This window comes from Apodemus sylvaticus, chromosome 23 (assembly GCF_947179515.1).
Source record: "Apodemus sylvaticus chromosome 23, mApoSyl1.1, whole genome shotgun sequence".
NCBI lineage: Eukaryota > Metazoa > Chordata > Mammalia > Rodentia > Muridae > Apodemus > Apodemus sylvaticus.
This window is the reverse complement of record NC_067494.1, coordinates 56602834-56619438: the sequence shown is the minus strand read 5'-3', so window position 1 is coordinate 56619438 and position 16605 is coordinate 56602834. Positions and strand designations below refer to the sequence as shown.

General features: G+C 38.3%; 3 protein-coding genes across 8 annotated transcripts in view; 1 reads left to right on the top strand and 2 right to left on the bottom strand.

Annotated features, from left to right (window-relative positions):
• Window positions 1-5822, top strand: part of LOC127673901 (zinc finger protein 616-like) — a 29195-nt gene extending 23373 nt beyond the window's left edge. Inside the window, 3 exon segments of the mRNA XM_052169668.1 lie at window positions 2049-2175; window positions 3056-4863; window positions 4865-5822. Of these exon segments, the coding sequence (XP_052025628.1) occupies window positions 2049-2175; window positions 3056-4863; window positions 4865-4918 (1989 nt within the window). The 3' untranslated portion in view covers window positions 4919-5822.
• The window catches only part of LOC127673904 (zinc finger protein 501-like), a 210918-nt gene that overhangs the window by 82143 nt on the left and 112170 nt on the right, over window positions 1-16605 (bottom strand). The gene's annotated exons all lie outside the window — the stretch shown is intronic.
• The window catches only part of LOC127673894 (zinc finger protein 420-like), a 261819-nt gene that overhangs the window by 133245 nt on the left and 111969 nt on the right, over window positions 1-16605 (bottom strand). The gene's annotated exons all lie outside the window — the stretch shown is intronic.

Below are 16605 nucleotides of genomic sequence, written 5' to 3'. Positions count from 1 at the left end.
CATATGTAAAAGTAGAGTTTATAAGAAAATAGAATTAGAATACACTTACTGTCTTGAATTCTAATAATAAATATTTCAGCTCCACAGAGGCACAGATGATGTTAGGAAGCTGTGGCTTTCTCTGACCGTAACATTGATGTGTTTGTGAGGAGAAGCAGATTGCAGTATTCTGGCCTCTCTCTTTGGCATTTTGTGTCACACAGTGATCATGGGTGTGTTGACACATGAAATATGTTTGTATCTAAGAGGCTGCCCAGTGCTCAGCATGGTGGTTCTCAGTGTACAGATGATTATTTTCTTCTTCTCCTTTGTTTCATTTTGTAGAGGTAGTGTAAACACTACTGTGTGTACCTTTTATTGCAACACAAGGAATGTATTAGTAAGATTTTTCTCAGGAATATTGCCTTGTTACTTCCTACAAGCCACATAATTTCATTCATGAATGAATGTTCCTCTTAATTTGTTCTCTTTTTTTCTTTAATGGGAAGAATGGTCCATCCACCATATGGATTTGTTTTCCCTCTTCCAAGCTATGTATTACATAGGGAAAACCTCTGAGGAATTGTGGGGCTGTTTCTTTACAATAATATTTTATTTAAGTGTTTAAGTATGTAAGTGTTCATCTGCATGTTTTTATTGTAGTGGGTGACATATTATACCTGTGAATCCCTGAGTTCAGCATCAGTCTCTTGAGACTGAAGATAGGCATTGTAGTTAGCAGCAATGTGTGTAGACAGAAAAGAAAAGAAAGTTAAAATTAGATGATACAAGTTTCCACTTAAGTCAATCTCACTAGCAATAATAAATGTAAAAGAATTAGTATAATTCTCTCAATTTCAAAACACAATTTGATAAAAGAAAGTTATTCTATTTCATCTGAGTGCATTGTGATATATACCATTTATTTATACATACATATTCTGTAGTAAAAGACCATATGGAATTTATGAAATTATTATTATCTGTTTTGCATATGTCAACTTTGAGAAAATTTTGAATAATTTTAATGCTGTCTAATACTGTTTTTCTTTTATATATTTACTGTTGTAAATATAGTCTCATAAAATATCTTTACAAAATACTTGATTCTGTGTGTCTTTTGGAATGTTGAATGTGTTCACTGATATTACACTTTTTCTTCTGTTTAAAGAAAAAAGTGTGGTTCTTAATTCATCTAAAAATTCTGCATTCATATTCTATGTCTTTGTTCTAGAAAGGGTACAGCATTGTACCTAGGCCTCAGGATGTCAACTAAGCATTTTACAATAGAGACAGGAATGATACAGTGTCCATAGTTGAGCAGGGGTGACAGCTGTAGAATTTAGAAGCACAATTTTACTCACTGTAACTTGACCATCTGTGTGGTGACACTGGGATGAGAAAAACCCATACTTCATAATGGTACATTGCTTCATGTAGACCTCACATGTATATGTTATACTCCCTAAAAGCTTGCTGTTAATGATCCCATTATGTAATCTTGTTTCAGAGAAAAAGAAAGTACAATAAAGACTATGAATATCTTAGGTAATATCCTTTAATAAAATTAAATTTCAGTTTTCTTTTATCTGTGTTGTTTAATTTGCCTGAATGTATGCATATGTGCTGTATATTCCTCCAGCCTGTTGAGTTCAGAAGAGACCATTAGATTTTAAAGGATTAGAAATAATAATTTGCTATGTAGTCCATGTGGGTGCTGGGAAACAATTTAGGATTATAGATTCAAACCTGCACACAGATTTCCAAATGAAGTGATGGAGGCATCTTCATCTGTTGCTAAGGTCTTAGAAAACACCAGACAATTCATGAAGTAGAGAGACCTTAGGAATATACTCAATATAGTATGTTATTCTATGCATTATTTAATAAGAGCAGCAATGCTTAACTTCTGCCGAGGTTCTATAGCACTTCTAGAAGATGTTGTTTGTCCTTGAATATTTGCCATGACTCATATTCATTACAAAGTGCCTCTTCTGCTTTAGGTCTTTTTTATCTAGGAAATCACTTTTGTCCAGCAGCACATGATAACAGGTAATTTTCCATTGCAGGGTCAGTTAACATTCAAGGATGTGGCTGTGGACTTCTCACAGCAGGAATGGGAATGTCTTGACTGTGCTCAGAAGGCATTGTACATGGATGTGATGTTGGAGAATTACAAGAATCTATATTTTGTGGGTAAGAATACTCTTCATGTAGAATTCCTGAGTCATTTTTTAATTTACCTACTATGTGTTTATATAAACTCTCTGACATATCTAAAGACTCCCAGAATAAGGGAAATTCTGGTTACCAATATAAGTTCTTCATTTTGTTTCCTTTACATTTCTCTCCATTCTTTGGAAGAGGATCCAGTATTGTATTCTGTGTAATCTCTCAAACATTGTATCTACTTTTAAATCAAAACTTCAAAGTTCAAAAACAATTGAATATTCAGAGCAAGAAAATATATTGCTATACCTGTAATAATTGTAATATTCTAATTTTACTTTTGCATTAAAGTCTTCAATTGTTTATGAATTTTAAAAATTGAGAAGGTTCTAAAGAGAGAAAGATCTGTTGCTTGTAGAATTTTGTTGTTACTTAGTTAGTTTTTGACCTGTGGTTTCTATGTATAGTCCTGGTACAACATGGGTTCCATGTCAATGTGGATTACATAATGAATTCCTAGCTGACCCAAGCTACACTTTGTTACTCTGTCACAAAACATAAACAAGAAAATAGAGAAACTTTTTTTACATGATCATTCATGTAAATGAAGTGAAATGAGAAAGGAGACCCTTTCTCAGTCCATTACTTCTACATAACCTATTTTTTTACTTCCTGCCAAGCACAGTGTTAAATAAGTAATAGAAAGCTATTGTTTCCTGCCATTTGATAAGCATGCATTTCAATATTGTTCTAAGCATCCATGTAACAATTGTGAAATAAGAAAGGCCACTTTTGAGAGTTCCGTCCTTGAGAATCACTAATTTACATTAGAAAATTTCAGGGAATGTGGGGTATTGTCTTACTCATCGAAAAATCCCTGTCATCTTTATTGAACTTCTTTTTTCAGAGAATAATTGCATGTGCCATAAATATGAGAACATCTTGGATCGAGACCTACAGCGTATTGTCCACGAGCATGTAAATATCCAAGTGAAGTCTTATAAATGTCATGAACTTGGCAAAATCATTCATGAATTCACCCAAAGTACACCTTATAAAACTAACCTCAGGGATATATGTGTTGATCCATCAAATCTAAGCGGACATGCAACTGGAAACAATAGAGAACCATGCAAATATAAAAACCATGTAAACTATTTAAATTTGTGCTCTACCATTAGTATAAATCAAGGAATCAACATAGGAAACAAAGAATCTAATAGTACAATGCTTGATAAGGTTTGTGACTCTAAAGAAACGCTCATGTTGAAACAGACCAAAAATGGAAAGAAACCTTATAAATGTAGTGAATGTGCCAAATGTTTTGCCAAGAAATGCTGGTTTAGAAAACATCAGACAATGCATACAGGAGAGAAATCTTACAAATGTAGTGAATGTGACAAATCCTTTACCCAAAAAGGCAGTCTTAGAATTCATCAGAGGTATCATGAAGGAAAGAAACCTTACAAATGTAATGAATGTGAGAAATGCTTCATTCAAGTTGGCGATCTTAAACGACATCAGAGAATTCATACAGGTGAGAAACCTTACAAATGTAATGAATGTGCCAAATGCTTTAGCTACAAAAGCAGCCTTAGAAGTCATCAGAGAATTCATACCGGAGAGAAGCCTTACAAATGCAGTGAATGTGACAAATGTTTTTCCCACAAAGGCAGTCTCAATATTCATCAGAGAATTCATACAGGAGAGAAACCTTACAAATGTAGTGAATGTGACAAATGCTTTACCCAAAAAGGCAGTCTTAGTATTCATCAGAGAATTCATGCAGGGGAGAAACCTTACAAATGTAATAAATGTGACAAAGGCTTTACCCTAAAATGCAGTCTTCTCATTCATCAGATAATTCATACAGGAGAGAAAGCTTACAAATGTAGTGAATGTGACAAATGCTTTACCCTCAAAAGTGATCTTAGTATTCATCAGAGAATTCATACTGGAGAAAAACTTTACAGATGTAGTGAATGTTACAAATGCTTTACAAAGAAATATCGTCTTAAAAGTCATCAGACAATTCATACAGGAGAGAAGCCTTACAAATGTACTGAATGTGACAAATCTTTTACCCTAAAAGGCCATCTTAGAATTCATCAGCGAATTCATACAGGAGAGAAGCCTTACAAATGTAGTGAATGTGACAAATGCTTTACTCAAAAATGCAGTCTTATTGTTCATCAGCGAATTCATGCAGGAGAAAAACCCTACAAATGTAGTGAATGTGACAAATACTATACTCGCAAAAGCCATCTTAGTGTTCATCAGCGCATTCACATAGGAGAGAAACCTTACAAATGCAGTGACTGTGACAAATGCTTTACCAACAAATATTGTCTTAGAACTCATCAGAGAATACATTCAGTTAATAAACCTTACAAATGTAGTGAATGTGACAAATCTTTTGCCCTGAAAACCAGGCTCAAGTGTCATCAGATAATTCATACAGGAGAGAAACCATACAAATGTAGTAAATGTGGCAAATACTTTACCCAAAAAGGAAGTCTTTTTATTCATCAGAGAATTCATACAGGAGAGAAACCTTACAAATGTATTGAATGTGACAAATGCTTTACCCGTAGAAGCAGTCTTAATGTTCACCAGAGAGTTCATACAGGAGAGAAACCTTTCGAATGTAGTGAATGTGACAAATGCTTTTCCCACAAAGGGGATCTTAGAAAACATCAGAGACTTCATAGAGGAGAAAGAACCTTACAAATGTGAATGTGACAAATTCTTGAGCCAGAAACAATCTTAGGACTCATCAGAGAATGCATATGGTAGAGAAACTTCACAAATGAATGAGAAAAATCCATTCCTATGGAAGATCATCTTAGAATTCATCAGAGACTACATATAGGAGAGGGACCTTATAAATGTAGTAAATGTACAAATCTTTTACTGTTGGTTCATCACTTAGAATACATCAAAGAATGCATACAGGATAAAAACCCATGAATGTGATGGTTGAGGAAAAGTCTTTACACAAATCTTGAGGTCTAAGAAAATACCTGGAAATTTATAGTCAGAGAAAAAAAAAGTGTTCAGTGGAAAAAAATATGGCATGTGCTTTATCCAGGTGATATAGTTTCCAACACTTTAGGCTCCACACTAGAGAATTATTATATATGGAATGAAGTTGTGAAAGAAATAATACTCAAATCGTAGAAACTACCCAGCATTTATGCTGAAACTGAAAATATGACAATGAAGAAAATTTTTCTTTAAAAGTTTTACTTGTTCACTTTCAAATATGTCATAATGAAGACATGATGGAGAAGCTAGAAGAATATGGAATTGTATAAAGTTTCCTGGAGACTGAAATGATCTATTTCAAAGAGAAGCTGGGAACTACATGCCTCAAAATAGCTAATGAAACAGACAGCATTCTGTATGTTTAACTCAAATGAACATACTCAAATTATACTTCTTAAGAGGAATTGACAACCTGAGCCACAACGATAGGATGCTCTTTGTCCTGTAGATATGCCTACAGATATGAGGTTTGCTCCCAATGTCCAGTATTCATTATCTGTATCATGTGACGGTTTTAAGTTTCAGGATAGAAATTGTCTTTGAGTCCCTTGGGCTCTCATTTACCAACCCCTTCTCCTAAGTCCTGTATGTAGCTCCAATAAATCTCATTGGTTCAAGAAGTTGAACTTGGTTGTTTCCATTTTCCACTTGGGGTGTGTGTGTGTGTGTGTGTGTGTGTGTGTTGCATCTCCCCAGAGAATGTCTCTGGCTGCACTCATTAATATTTTCTGCAAACTTGTAACATAAAATGAATATTAAAGTAATGTTTTTCAATGCATGGGTAGCAACCCCTTTGAGAAATCTCAAAGGGGTTGCTTAAAACCACAACAAAACACATATTTTCAGTGTTCTAAAGACTGAGACATCATCCTTTTGTCTCCATGTGAGTCTGCTTGCATGAGTACTTTTGTTTGTTTGTTTGTTTTGGGGTTTGTTTTTTGTTTTTTTGTTTTTTTGGGTTTTTTTTGTTTTTTTGGATTTTGGTTTTTTCGAGACAGGGTTTCTCTGTACAGCCCTGGCTGTCCTGGAACTCACTCTGTAGACCAGGCTGGCCTCGAACTCAGAAATCCGCCTGCCTCTGCCTCCCAGAGTGCTGGGATTACAGGTGTGCGCCACCACCGCCCAACACATAAGTGCTTTGAGTTATATGAAAGTGATGTAGCATTAGGAAAGTTGGAACCAGTTTTCTAAAGAGAATGCATTTGTGTTAACTAAAATAGGGAAGATTTTGTTCAATGTTCCAGGCTTTCTGCCATTGTAGTATTAGGTTCAGTTATAACGGCTCCACACAGACAGAATGTAGACACCTTAGGAGCCTGAGCAATAATGCTGCTCTCTTCCTTGAATTCAACCCTTAGAACAAAGGTATCCATGGGCAAATACAAACCATTGTCGAGTCCTTCTGTCCCATTGTACTTTAACACTCAGTTCTATATGCCTCAAGTAATGAATTAGATGTGAGTTTATTTTGTTAAATAATTTCCAGAATGCTAATATCATACACATTCCAGAACATTCTGAAACAAAACCCAATTACTGGCATTATTCAGGTAGTATCTTCCTCTTAATTTCAGGTGCGAGTCCATTCCTAGAAATACTATGACACTATGAAGCCTTAAAGAGCTAACCTATGAAAATAGGTGAGGTACATGTTCAAGTACAGTTTAGGAAACCCAAAAGTGTCCTGGAAACTCATTTTGAAGAACTAAAAAAAAAAAGGAGAGAAAGTCTTTACTCCAAGCCAAACGTTGTCTTAGAATATTGATACTAAATTCAGAAAAACTCAGAAAATTCCAGCCTTAGGCAAAGTGATATGTTACAGTGAACAAATCCTTATCACTAATTTTTCACTGATTTTAAAAAGTAAGGTACTACTTGCTGAGCAGTGGTGGTGCACGCCTTTAATCCCAGCACTTGGAAGGCAGAGGCAGGTGGATTTCTCAGTGTGAGGCCAGCCTGCTCTACAGAGTGAGTTCCAGGACAGCCAGGGCTACACAGAGAAACCCTGTCACTGAAAACCAGAAGAAAAAACCAACCAACCAAACAAACAAAAAACCAGTAAGGTACTCAGCTCCCCACACTCCAACAATTGTTCTGGAATGTCCCTAAAGATAGAGGTCACCTACCCCTCCTCAGAATTACCTAAGATGCTTCAAATCAGGAATGTGAACTCTCTGGGGTGCCTCCATCTTTTTAGCTGGTAAAGCCCAGCATGGCTGAATTTCTGCAGAATAAAACACTGTGTTTAGATATTATTGAGTCCTTCAACGAATCATGGACCTTTATAAGTGGACCATGTGCAACTTGCTTTGTATAGAGATTAGATGCTGCAGAACTGCAGCTGTGAGGCTCTTGTGGGTGAGAATAGTTATCTTGTAGTATTTCTTGCTCCTCCCTATGGTTCAGGAGAAATCCACACTGCAAGTATATGCGCATTGTGTATATGAATGCCATATCTCACAGAAAAAAAAAAAAGAGAGAGAGAGATCCATAGAGGAGAAGGTAACATTGCATGATCCTTTGTCATGTTGGTCCTTATTGGAAGTGTAAATCTTCAGATTTTTCCAATCCCTTTTTTGCTGTCATGTTTTGATTGACTGATTACAAGCAGTGGGATTCAAGTTATCCTTGAACATAACTTAGTTATACTTAACTAAAATTGCCCCCTAGGTGTTTTCTGTAATCTGAAAATGCTTGAGAGCTGAGGAATCGTTTGTAGAATCCTTCATTTTGTTTTCTCTTTATCTACTGAGCATAGCCCTGTTAAAAGTCCAGGTACCTTCTGAAGAATCTATGTGCAGGGTTCACTAACAAGCCCAACTTGTTCAACTGAGAAGCAGAATATAAAGCCCCAGAAATTGCAATGAAAGGAACAATGTACCAGGTATTGGGATCAGGATGGTCACTAGAAATTCCATTGCGGTGGGGGCGGGGCTGTTGTGGTGGCACACACCTTTATAGACTTGCTTGTTTTGAAGAGGTCATGAGTTCAGTTCCTAGCCTTTATTGTAGCTGACAACCATCGAGAATGTTCATTCTGGACATCTGAAGCCTTTTTGTGACTGCATTTCATGACAGACAGAGAGAATACATACATTTTGCAAACACAGATACACATCAGCTAAAAAAAATTCAAAAAAAAGCTATGAAAACAAAGGTGGTAGAAATTGGTTGCACCACATTCTGTCTCTCCATAATTGATCTGCAGTAATCATTCATGTATAATCTCTAGATTTTCCTAAAGTTGATGTGATTGACTTTCTATATAAGAAGCATTACTAGGAGAAATTATAATATCCTCATCAACTGTGCATGCCAGTGATGATGTCACCATTCTATCCGTATCTCTTTTTTGTCCTCATAGAAGTAGTAAATGGTTTTCAATATCATTGTAGTGTGTTGCCAAATTAGGGAAATTTATTCTTCAAGGTTTGTTTTTTTATCTCTTAACTTTGAAGGTTTTGATAGTTTCTTCAGATCTACTCCTTTTGTGATGCAAAGTCCCACAGCCAAACAGTGGATGGAGATTAGGATCTCTTATGGAAGAGCTGGGAGAAGGGCTGAGGGCCCTGAAGGGGATAGGAACTCCACAGGAAGACCAACAGTGTCAAGTAACATGTACCCTTCAGGCTCCCAGAGACTGAACCCCCAATCAAAGAAAGTATACAGTCTAGAACTAGGCCTCCCAGCACATCTGTAGCAGATGTGCAGCTTGATCTGGAATGGGGCTATCCAAAAAGCTGTTGCCTGCACATGGGATGTGTTCTAGTTGGCTACCTTATCTGTCCTCAATGGGTGAGGAAGCGCCTAGCATCACAGAGCCTTGATGGGCCAGGTAGGAGGATACCCAGTGGAGGCCCCATCTGCTTAGAGGAGAAGGGGAAGGGTCATGGGGAAGAATTGTGGGAGAGAGCGACAGGGAGGCAGGCAGTGAGAGGGATGTAAAGTGAATAAATACAATGATGATAATAATAATGACAATAATAATAGTAATATAATAATAATGATAATAATAAAGAAATTGAAGAGATCTCACACTACCTACTTAATAGCACACCTGAAAGCTCTAGATCAAAAACAAGCAAAAAGCTCTGGAGTAGATAGCAGGAAATAGTCAAACTGAGGACTGAAATCAGTCGATTTGAAACAAAGAGAACAGTACAAAGAATCAACAAATCCAAGAGCTGTGTCTTTGAGAAAATTAACTAGACAAACCCTTAGTCATCCTATCTAAAAGGCACAGAGACTGTTTGCAAATTAACAAAAATCACAAATGTAAAGGGACACATAGCAAAAGACATTGAGGAAACCCAAAAAATTATTAGATCTTTCTTCAAAAACTTGTACTCCCCATAATGCAAAGACCTTTTGTGATTGTTCATGGTCTTGCTTCAGAGCACCCACCAATTGGCTTACAATAGTCATTCTATTAGATGCTTGCTGCACTGGAGTCCCTTCATTTGCTCCCATTTCCTATAAAATCCTGTCCCAAACAGGGTTTGGGGTTTCTTCATCAAACTGTCCTGCTGTGTCAGTTTTGTCAGTAAGTAAGCCAAAAATTGAGATCATAATTAAGAGACCCTAATCTGATTAAAAATCAGAGTCAGCTCCTGGTTAGTCTCTCAGGGCTTGTGAACAGACACAACACTTCTACTAATGCTGCTGAAGTTCCAACCAGAAATAGTTTCTGATTTTTTATTTCATGACTCCTCTGATAAGGAGATTGTCCAGGGCCAATGATACCAATGTTCATCTCAGTCTGTTTTCCTGCCACACAATGCAGGACTGATCCAAATTACCTCTGCCTCCCTCCTGCCCCATATAGTTCTTACCATCATAGACAGGAACTGTGTTTACAAATGGTTATAGAATGTTAATAATGTTGTGTGAGGTATAGAAGGTGATAGGTCTTTTCATTGTATATCACTTTACAAATTTCCCAAGTCATCAGAAGTCTGTGAAGATTTAGATAATGATATAAAAATCATCAAGCAGAAGGGGCTCAATTCATAACATACCAAAAATTGGTCTCACCAATATGTCCACCTGCTTGCATTCTCAATATTGTTAAGAGGCAGAAACTGTATTGTATATAAACTGAAGTTTCCACTGTCTTCTGACTTAGGTACATCAGCCCTGATACAGTAGAAATTAATGCAATTTATCAATTGATCATTGGGCCAAAAGAATGAAAATTTATTCTTGATTGTACTAAGCAATCGAGTTTGAATATCTTCTTGCTCTGCCATCCGTGGGACATTTATATAATTATATGTTTGTTCACTGTAACATACTGCCCTGCCTCCGACCTAAAATATTGTAATAATGTGCTTAGAGTTCAGAGACATTCAGCAACATATTTCAATGTACATGATGACTCTGACAGCTTTGTAGTTCTATTTTTTTATTCCCCTGCAAAAATCTCACTGTCTTTGTTTAATACAAAGAAGAGAACAGGAGGGGGGAGGGTTCAACTGCTCTGTGATTCCAAGGCCTAACACTGTTACTGAGGCTATGGAGCACTCACAAAAAGGGACCTAACATGACAGCACTATGTAAGATCCAACAAGAACCTGAAAGAATCAGATGCAGATATTTGCACCTAACTAATGGACAGAAGAAGCTGACCCCTGCTTTTGAATTAGGGAAGGTTGAATGAAGCTGAGGGTGACCCTGTAGGAGGACCAGCAGTCTCAATTAATCTGGACCCCTGGAATCTCACCTAACCTTCAAGATAATGGAGGCCCCAGGGAGTTTATAGGTCAAGTGGGGTGGGAGGTAGGGACATCCATATGGAGACAGGGAGGGGAGGAGGTAGGGGATGTGGAACAGTTGGAAGATGGACAGGGGTTTGTGGGGTGGGTAATAAAATATGCAGTGTATAAAAATGAAAATTTGAAAAGGAAGAACACTGGTAGTATGAATATTAGGAGGCTGGTTCATGGTTTGAATAACATTCCTCCCTATCAGTTCATGTATTTAAAATCTAAGGCTCCAGGAAGTCAAAATGTTTTGTGCAAATTAATTGCTGAAGAATCACTGGAGAAAGTATGTCACTGGTGCATAATCTGAGAAAAAAGCCTCAAGGCAGCTTAGTTCTGAGTTCTTAGTGGTCATGGTTAAAAATCTTATCTCTCGGCTTTCTTTTCCACCATGGTAGTTTGCTGTCCCACGATAGTATCGTAACACTTGGAACCACTGACCAATGCAATCTACTTCTTTTTAAGTCCCTGCAGTCATTGAACATTATGAAAAGAACAGACAAGTAACAATTGCACTAAACCATTTTATGATTGAATTTAAGGATTTTTTTTTTTGAGGAGAGAATTTATGTTATATTCTGCAAACAGGTTGTATGGCTATTGTGGTAGTTAAAATAGGCTTGATCCACGAGGCATGGTACTATTAGGATGTGGAGCTTTGTTGGAGGAAGTGGTTCACTGGGTAGAGGAGCTTTGAGGTCTTCTAGTGCTTAAGTTCCACCCAGGGTGGAAGACAGTTTCTTCCTGACTGACATCCATCAAAATGTAGAATTCTTGGTTCTTCCAACAAGTCTGCCAGCGCAATGCCATGCTTCCCTCCATGACGATAATGCTCTGAGTCTTGTAACTATAAGCCAGCCACAATGAAATGTTTGCCTATATAAAAGTTACTTTAGTCATATTGTCCCAGCAATGAGATACTAATTAAATGAGTAGGTCTTGAGCACTAAAAGGGAACACACTATTGTAATTTACCTACAAAGTCTTGACCAACATTCTTGCATTCAGAGTAAAGTGTTGTGCTCAGGTGCAATACCTAAATCTTCTTGCTGAAGTCTGCAGTCATAAGGACACAATAATGGGCTAAATGATATATTAAAAGCTACCATATTCACTTATGATAAATGGAATATCTGTATCATCCTGTACCCCAAAGATCAAGGAATTGTTATGGATAGACAAATTTGAAGCTTTCCTAAGGGCCTAATGTTGAAGGGGGAAAAGTTTTCTTATCGAATACCAAGAATAAATATTCTTGCCAGGGATGGTGATGCAAGCCTTTCATCCCAGCACTTGGGAGGCAGAGGCAGGTGGATTTCTGAGTTCGAGGCCAGCCTGGTGTACAGAGTGAGTTCCAGGACAGCCAGTGCTACACAGAGAAACCCTGTCTCGAAAAAAACCAAATATATATATTGGCAGCTTCAAGAATGGTCTCTGGTGAGAGACTTGGGGAATGTGGCTTCTAAGTTGGAGAGCCAAATGCTCTGCATCATAATGGACTGGGAATACCTGTACCAAAATTGCTGTGTGCTCTTCTCTGATGGTATTGAAATATCCTGTGAACCTATTTAATTCATCTCATCTTCCTAACATATCCCATTTTCACTTCCAGAAAATGTTTATAAGATATTGTACATCTTAATAACCTTGCTTGGCAAATGTGTAGTTTGTATAAGATCTCTTTATCCTAACTTTTTTATTGTTTTAATCTGAGCCTCAGGAGAGGCTTCCAACTCAGAGGACTGTCACAGGGGGCTGACCTGCTGATTCAGGACAAAGAAATTCCATAGATAAAATAGTGTAGAGACTGTTAGAGTGATGGCTAGAAAATCAGAAAGAATGAATGGAAAGAATTGGACCAGATGTGCCACTCTTGTCATCTGAACAATGTTTCATGAAATTGGGACCATCAATATTTCATTATGACTAAGAGAGGGATTATAAAAGTAACTTTTTTCTTCCTGATGTAATTGCTCTCTTAGAGGCTTTTGCCTGTCTACTAACTTAGGCCTAGTCCTGGAAGCTTTTATACTATCTACAATCTTACCTAGGCATAAAATATTTTCAGCCTTTCTGAAAATATTTGAGACTTACTGCTGAATGAACACATTCCTTTCTAGTTATTTATGATTTATGGTTGGCTGAGTCAACTCAGCTGTTCTGCTTCAAATTCCTCACCAAGCTGACAGATTCTAACTGGCTTCTCTCAGCTTCTCCTGATTACTCTGCTTGGTCTGATACTAACTTTGTCAGCATTCTTAATACGGCTGCTATTAAATTCTTTCTGATGTCAAAATTGCAATGACAGCTCTGCAAGTCTTCAAGTGTCACTAATTAATTGCTTCTGAGATAGAAAACAACCATTTACAGCTTAGAACACATTCCAAGAAATGGTCATAAAAAAGGAACAATTTATTATAGTGCAAGAACAGAAGATAAAATATTGACTTGGTTTATTCTGTTACGAAATAATACATGAAATAAGTTGGTAGAGCATTTGAATTATCTGTTGTTTACAAATAGGGTTCCCTTTGCCATTTTTGCAATTCCAGTGCTCCTGGAATTTACATTCATCCATGCTTTCTAATTCCCCATTTTCCCAGTTTCCTATTCAAGAGGGTAGCCTTTCTCTTGGAGGCTAGGAATCCACCGATAGCTTTGTAGATGACAATTACCTATGGAATCAGTAGAGATATGTTTAAATCAGAAAAAAATATTTCATCATGTGCCACAGATATGGTTGTATAATCATTAACATTTACTAAATAAACCCTTAACTCCCTATTAATTTTCCATCTGAAATATATGCCCTGTGTGATGTAAATACAGAAAATCAGAAATGTTTCTTCCTGTGCTAAGTTCTTACTTTACACTTTAGGTCCAGGCAAGTGCACTATCCATCCTGTGAGAGCATACCAGGCCATATTATTTTATACTTATCAAACTCACTTTAGGTTGAAACAAAATTAGAAAACATCCTTTGAATAATTATTATCTGTTGCTACTTTGTTTCCAACCCAGTTCCCCGGTAAAAGAAAGCTCAACTCAATCAGTTAACAAACAAGCTAAAAGCCTGGATCGGGGTAACCTCCCAACTTTGTTCAAGGCCCCCCAAACTGTTTTCTCAGGGAACTTATACAGGCAGGGGAAGAAGTAAGGCAAGTGGGATTTTCCATGTAGCCTGGACATTCTGCCAAGGTGAATCTCTGGCAGCTCTAAGATATTTTCTTCTTCTGGGAGGGCACAGTGACCATTGACCACCCGATCTCTCCAAGGTCTGTAGCTGAGGAGACGTCAAAACCTAAGCCTATATTTAAAATGAACTCTAAACATAAAATAAGGTCAGTTTGGCTCCTGGCAACCACCAATGGTCTGACCTTGGATCCAGCTACACAGTATGACCAGGGAGACTTTCATGCTAATCTAGCCTATGGCATCATGTTAGGCATAGAACTTCACCTGTCCCCTACTGATTACAAATCTCCAAAGGACCCTCCAAGGGTATCACATCCACCCCTGCCTTGGTGTCCAAGGGTCCCTCAAATGGTCACTTTCTGGGGACTTCCTATCCATTGAGAGCATTGCCAGGCTGCACTTGGTGTAAAATTCGGTGAGGACTATCCAGTATTGTCATTTAACCTCACACTTGGCGGGTGGAGGTTTACCTTACATGATATTACCAGTATTACTCCCTATGTTAACAGGGATCCTAGTAGATTCTGATATGACTCCATTATGTGAAACTGGGATTTCTGTGGCCCCTCTAATTGTCCGGATTTATACTCTCTTACTGTCCTAAAAAGTGCCCATCTCTTTAATGGGACATATTTCCCATTTCAGCAAAAATGTGCACCGGGATCACCCCATGTATGTGACCATATTCAGGTGTATGGGCTGAAAAGCCACCCCAGTCTGTGTCTGATCTCTCTTTTCTTTCTGGTCACCAATCCCTCATTGTCAGAGACAGCCTTAAGTGCTTTAATGAAACATGTCTCCTGCCCACCTGTTGGATGGGGTACTCAACAGCAGCTATCCTGATGAGGGAGCAGTCACCATTTGGATCACTGTGGTAAATACCACCCACGTTCATGCTGGAACTCTGATGTCCCAGACTCACTTATAACCCATTGACCAGGAGAACTAGGATTTTGGTATTACAGCTGCCATCATTGTGGCCATCACTGCAGGCATTGCCAGGGAGACAACAGCTGTTGTTGCCTTGACCCAGACAGCCACTGTGGTGGAGACTGTTAATGCTGTCATAGTCTCTAAGTCAGCTGAGGTGCCACAGGTGCAGGAGGTACTAAATCAACATCTTTATCAAGCCATCCACATTTTACCACAATAGAGTGACTTATTGGCAAAAGAGCTAGACCTTGTTAGGGACATGTCTCTATTGGCATGGGGAGCATTTCACTTAATCTGCCTAGCCCCTTACCAGGTACGTAACACCACCTAATCCCAATGACAGTTGGCTCGATATTTTGAAGGTATCTCGTCAGAAAAATTCCTTAAATATCTGTGCTCTTAAGGGAGAATATCGTCAACCTCAATGCAACTAGGGTATCTGTGCTCTCCCTAGATGCAGGGTTCTTGGGAAAAGTGCAGACAATATTACAATATTAGAGTTTTTTTAACTCCTCATGGATAGCCTCTTAAGCTATGATGGGAAGAATTGTCATACTAATAATTATTTTGTTTAAGTGTCTTACACAACATAACTCTAGGCAGCACTTCATTAATAAGGTGACCCTACAGGTGCTGAAGGCTCCCAAAAGTCCTGATTATAGACACCTCCCCCCCAAAGGAAGTGATCAAAGCCTGGATGGCAGAGATCCATTAGCCCACCATGTAAGCTGTTCTTCATCTCCCCTTGTGTGACATGACTCCAGAGTGATATCTCTTTGAAGACGCATAGTCAATGACAGGTAAGATCCTGGAATACAGGACAGCTTAAGGCAGGCACAGTCCAGAATACTGGGACTCCTCCAAGGTGGGGTCAACAATTTTGAGGCAACGGTACCCCATTTTGCACTAGATTGTCAAAATCTAAAAACAAAAGTTTCCAATGTAGCAGGAACTGCAGGGCCAAAAGTATCTCCTACAGCATCTCCTCCTAATTGAGGACTGCCCGAGAGACCAAGGATTTCTGGCTGAGACAATGTCAGCTAACCTGACATTGGAATGTTTGTTTAGAAGAGATGCTTTCTTGGGACCGATGGAGCACTGTGGGAGTGCATTGCATCAGCATTCAGATGAGCTTGCTGCAGCATTTCTCCCCTGCTTCCTGTCTGTGTTGTTGATTCTGAGCCACCTCAGTTCCAACCCCCAAGGGCAGGAAAGCTCAGTTAACAAGCAGTCCAGGGCACAGGCAGTACAACAGGACACAAAAAACACCACTAGGTTTTTCTTGCTTCAGGACCCTCCAGATCAGTATTCCTGGGAGTCATGGGGAACATCTCAGGCAACACACTGAAATGAAGTGCCAGGAAAATGTAGTAATCCTGGAAAAAAAAAAAAAAAAACAGACAAGACCCAATCAGATGCAACTCACAGCAGGGTCTTTATTCTATTCAAGGATAGCTCTCCCTACCCCAAACACACTGCAGTCACACAGGACAGTTTTGTTGGTGAGGGAGACCTGAAT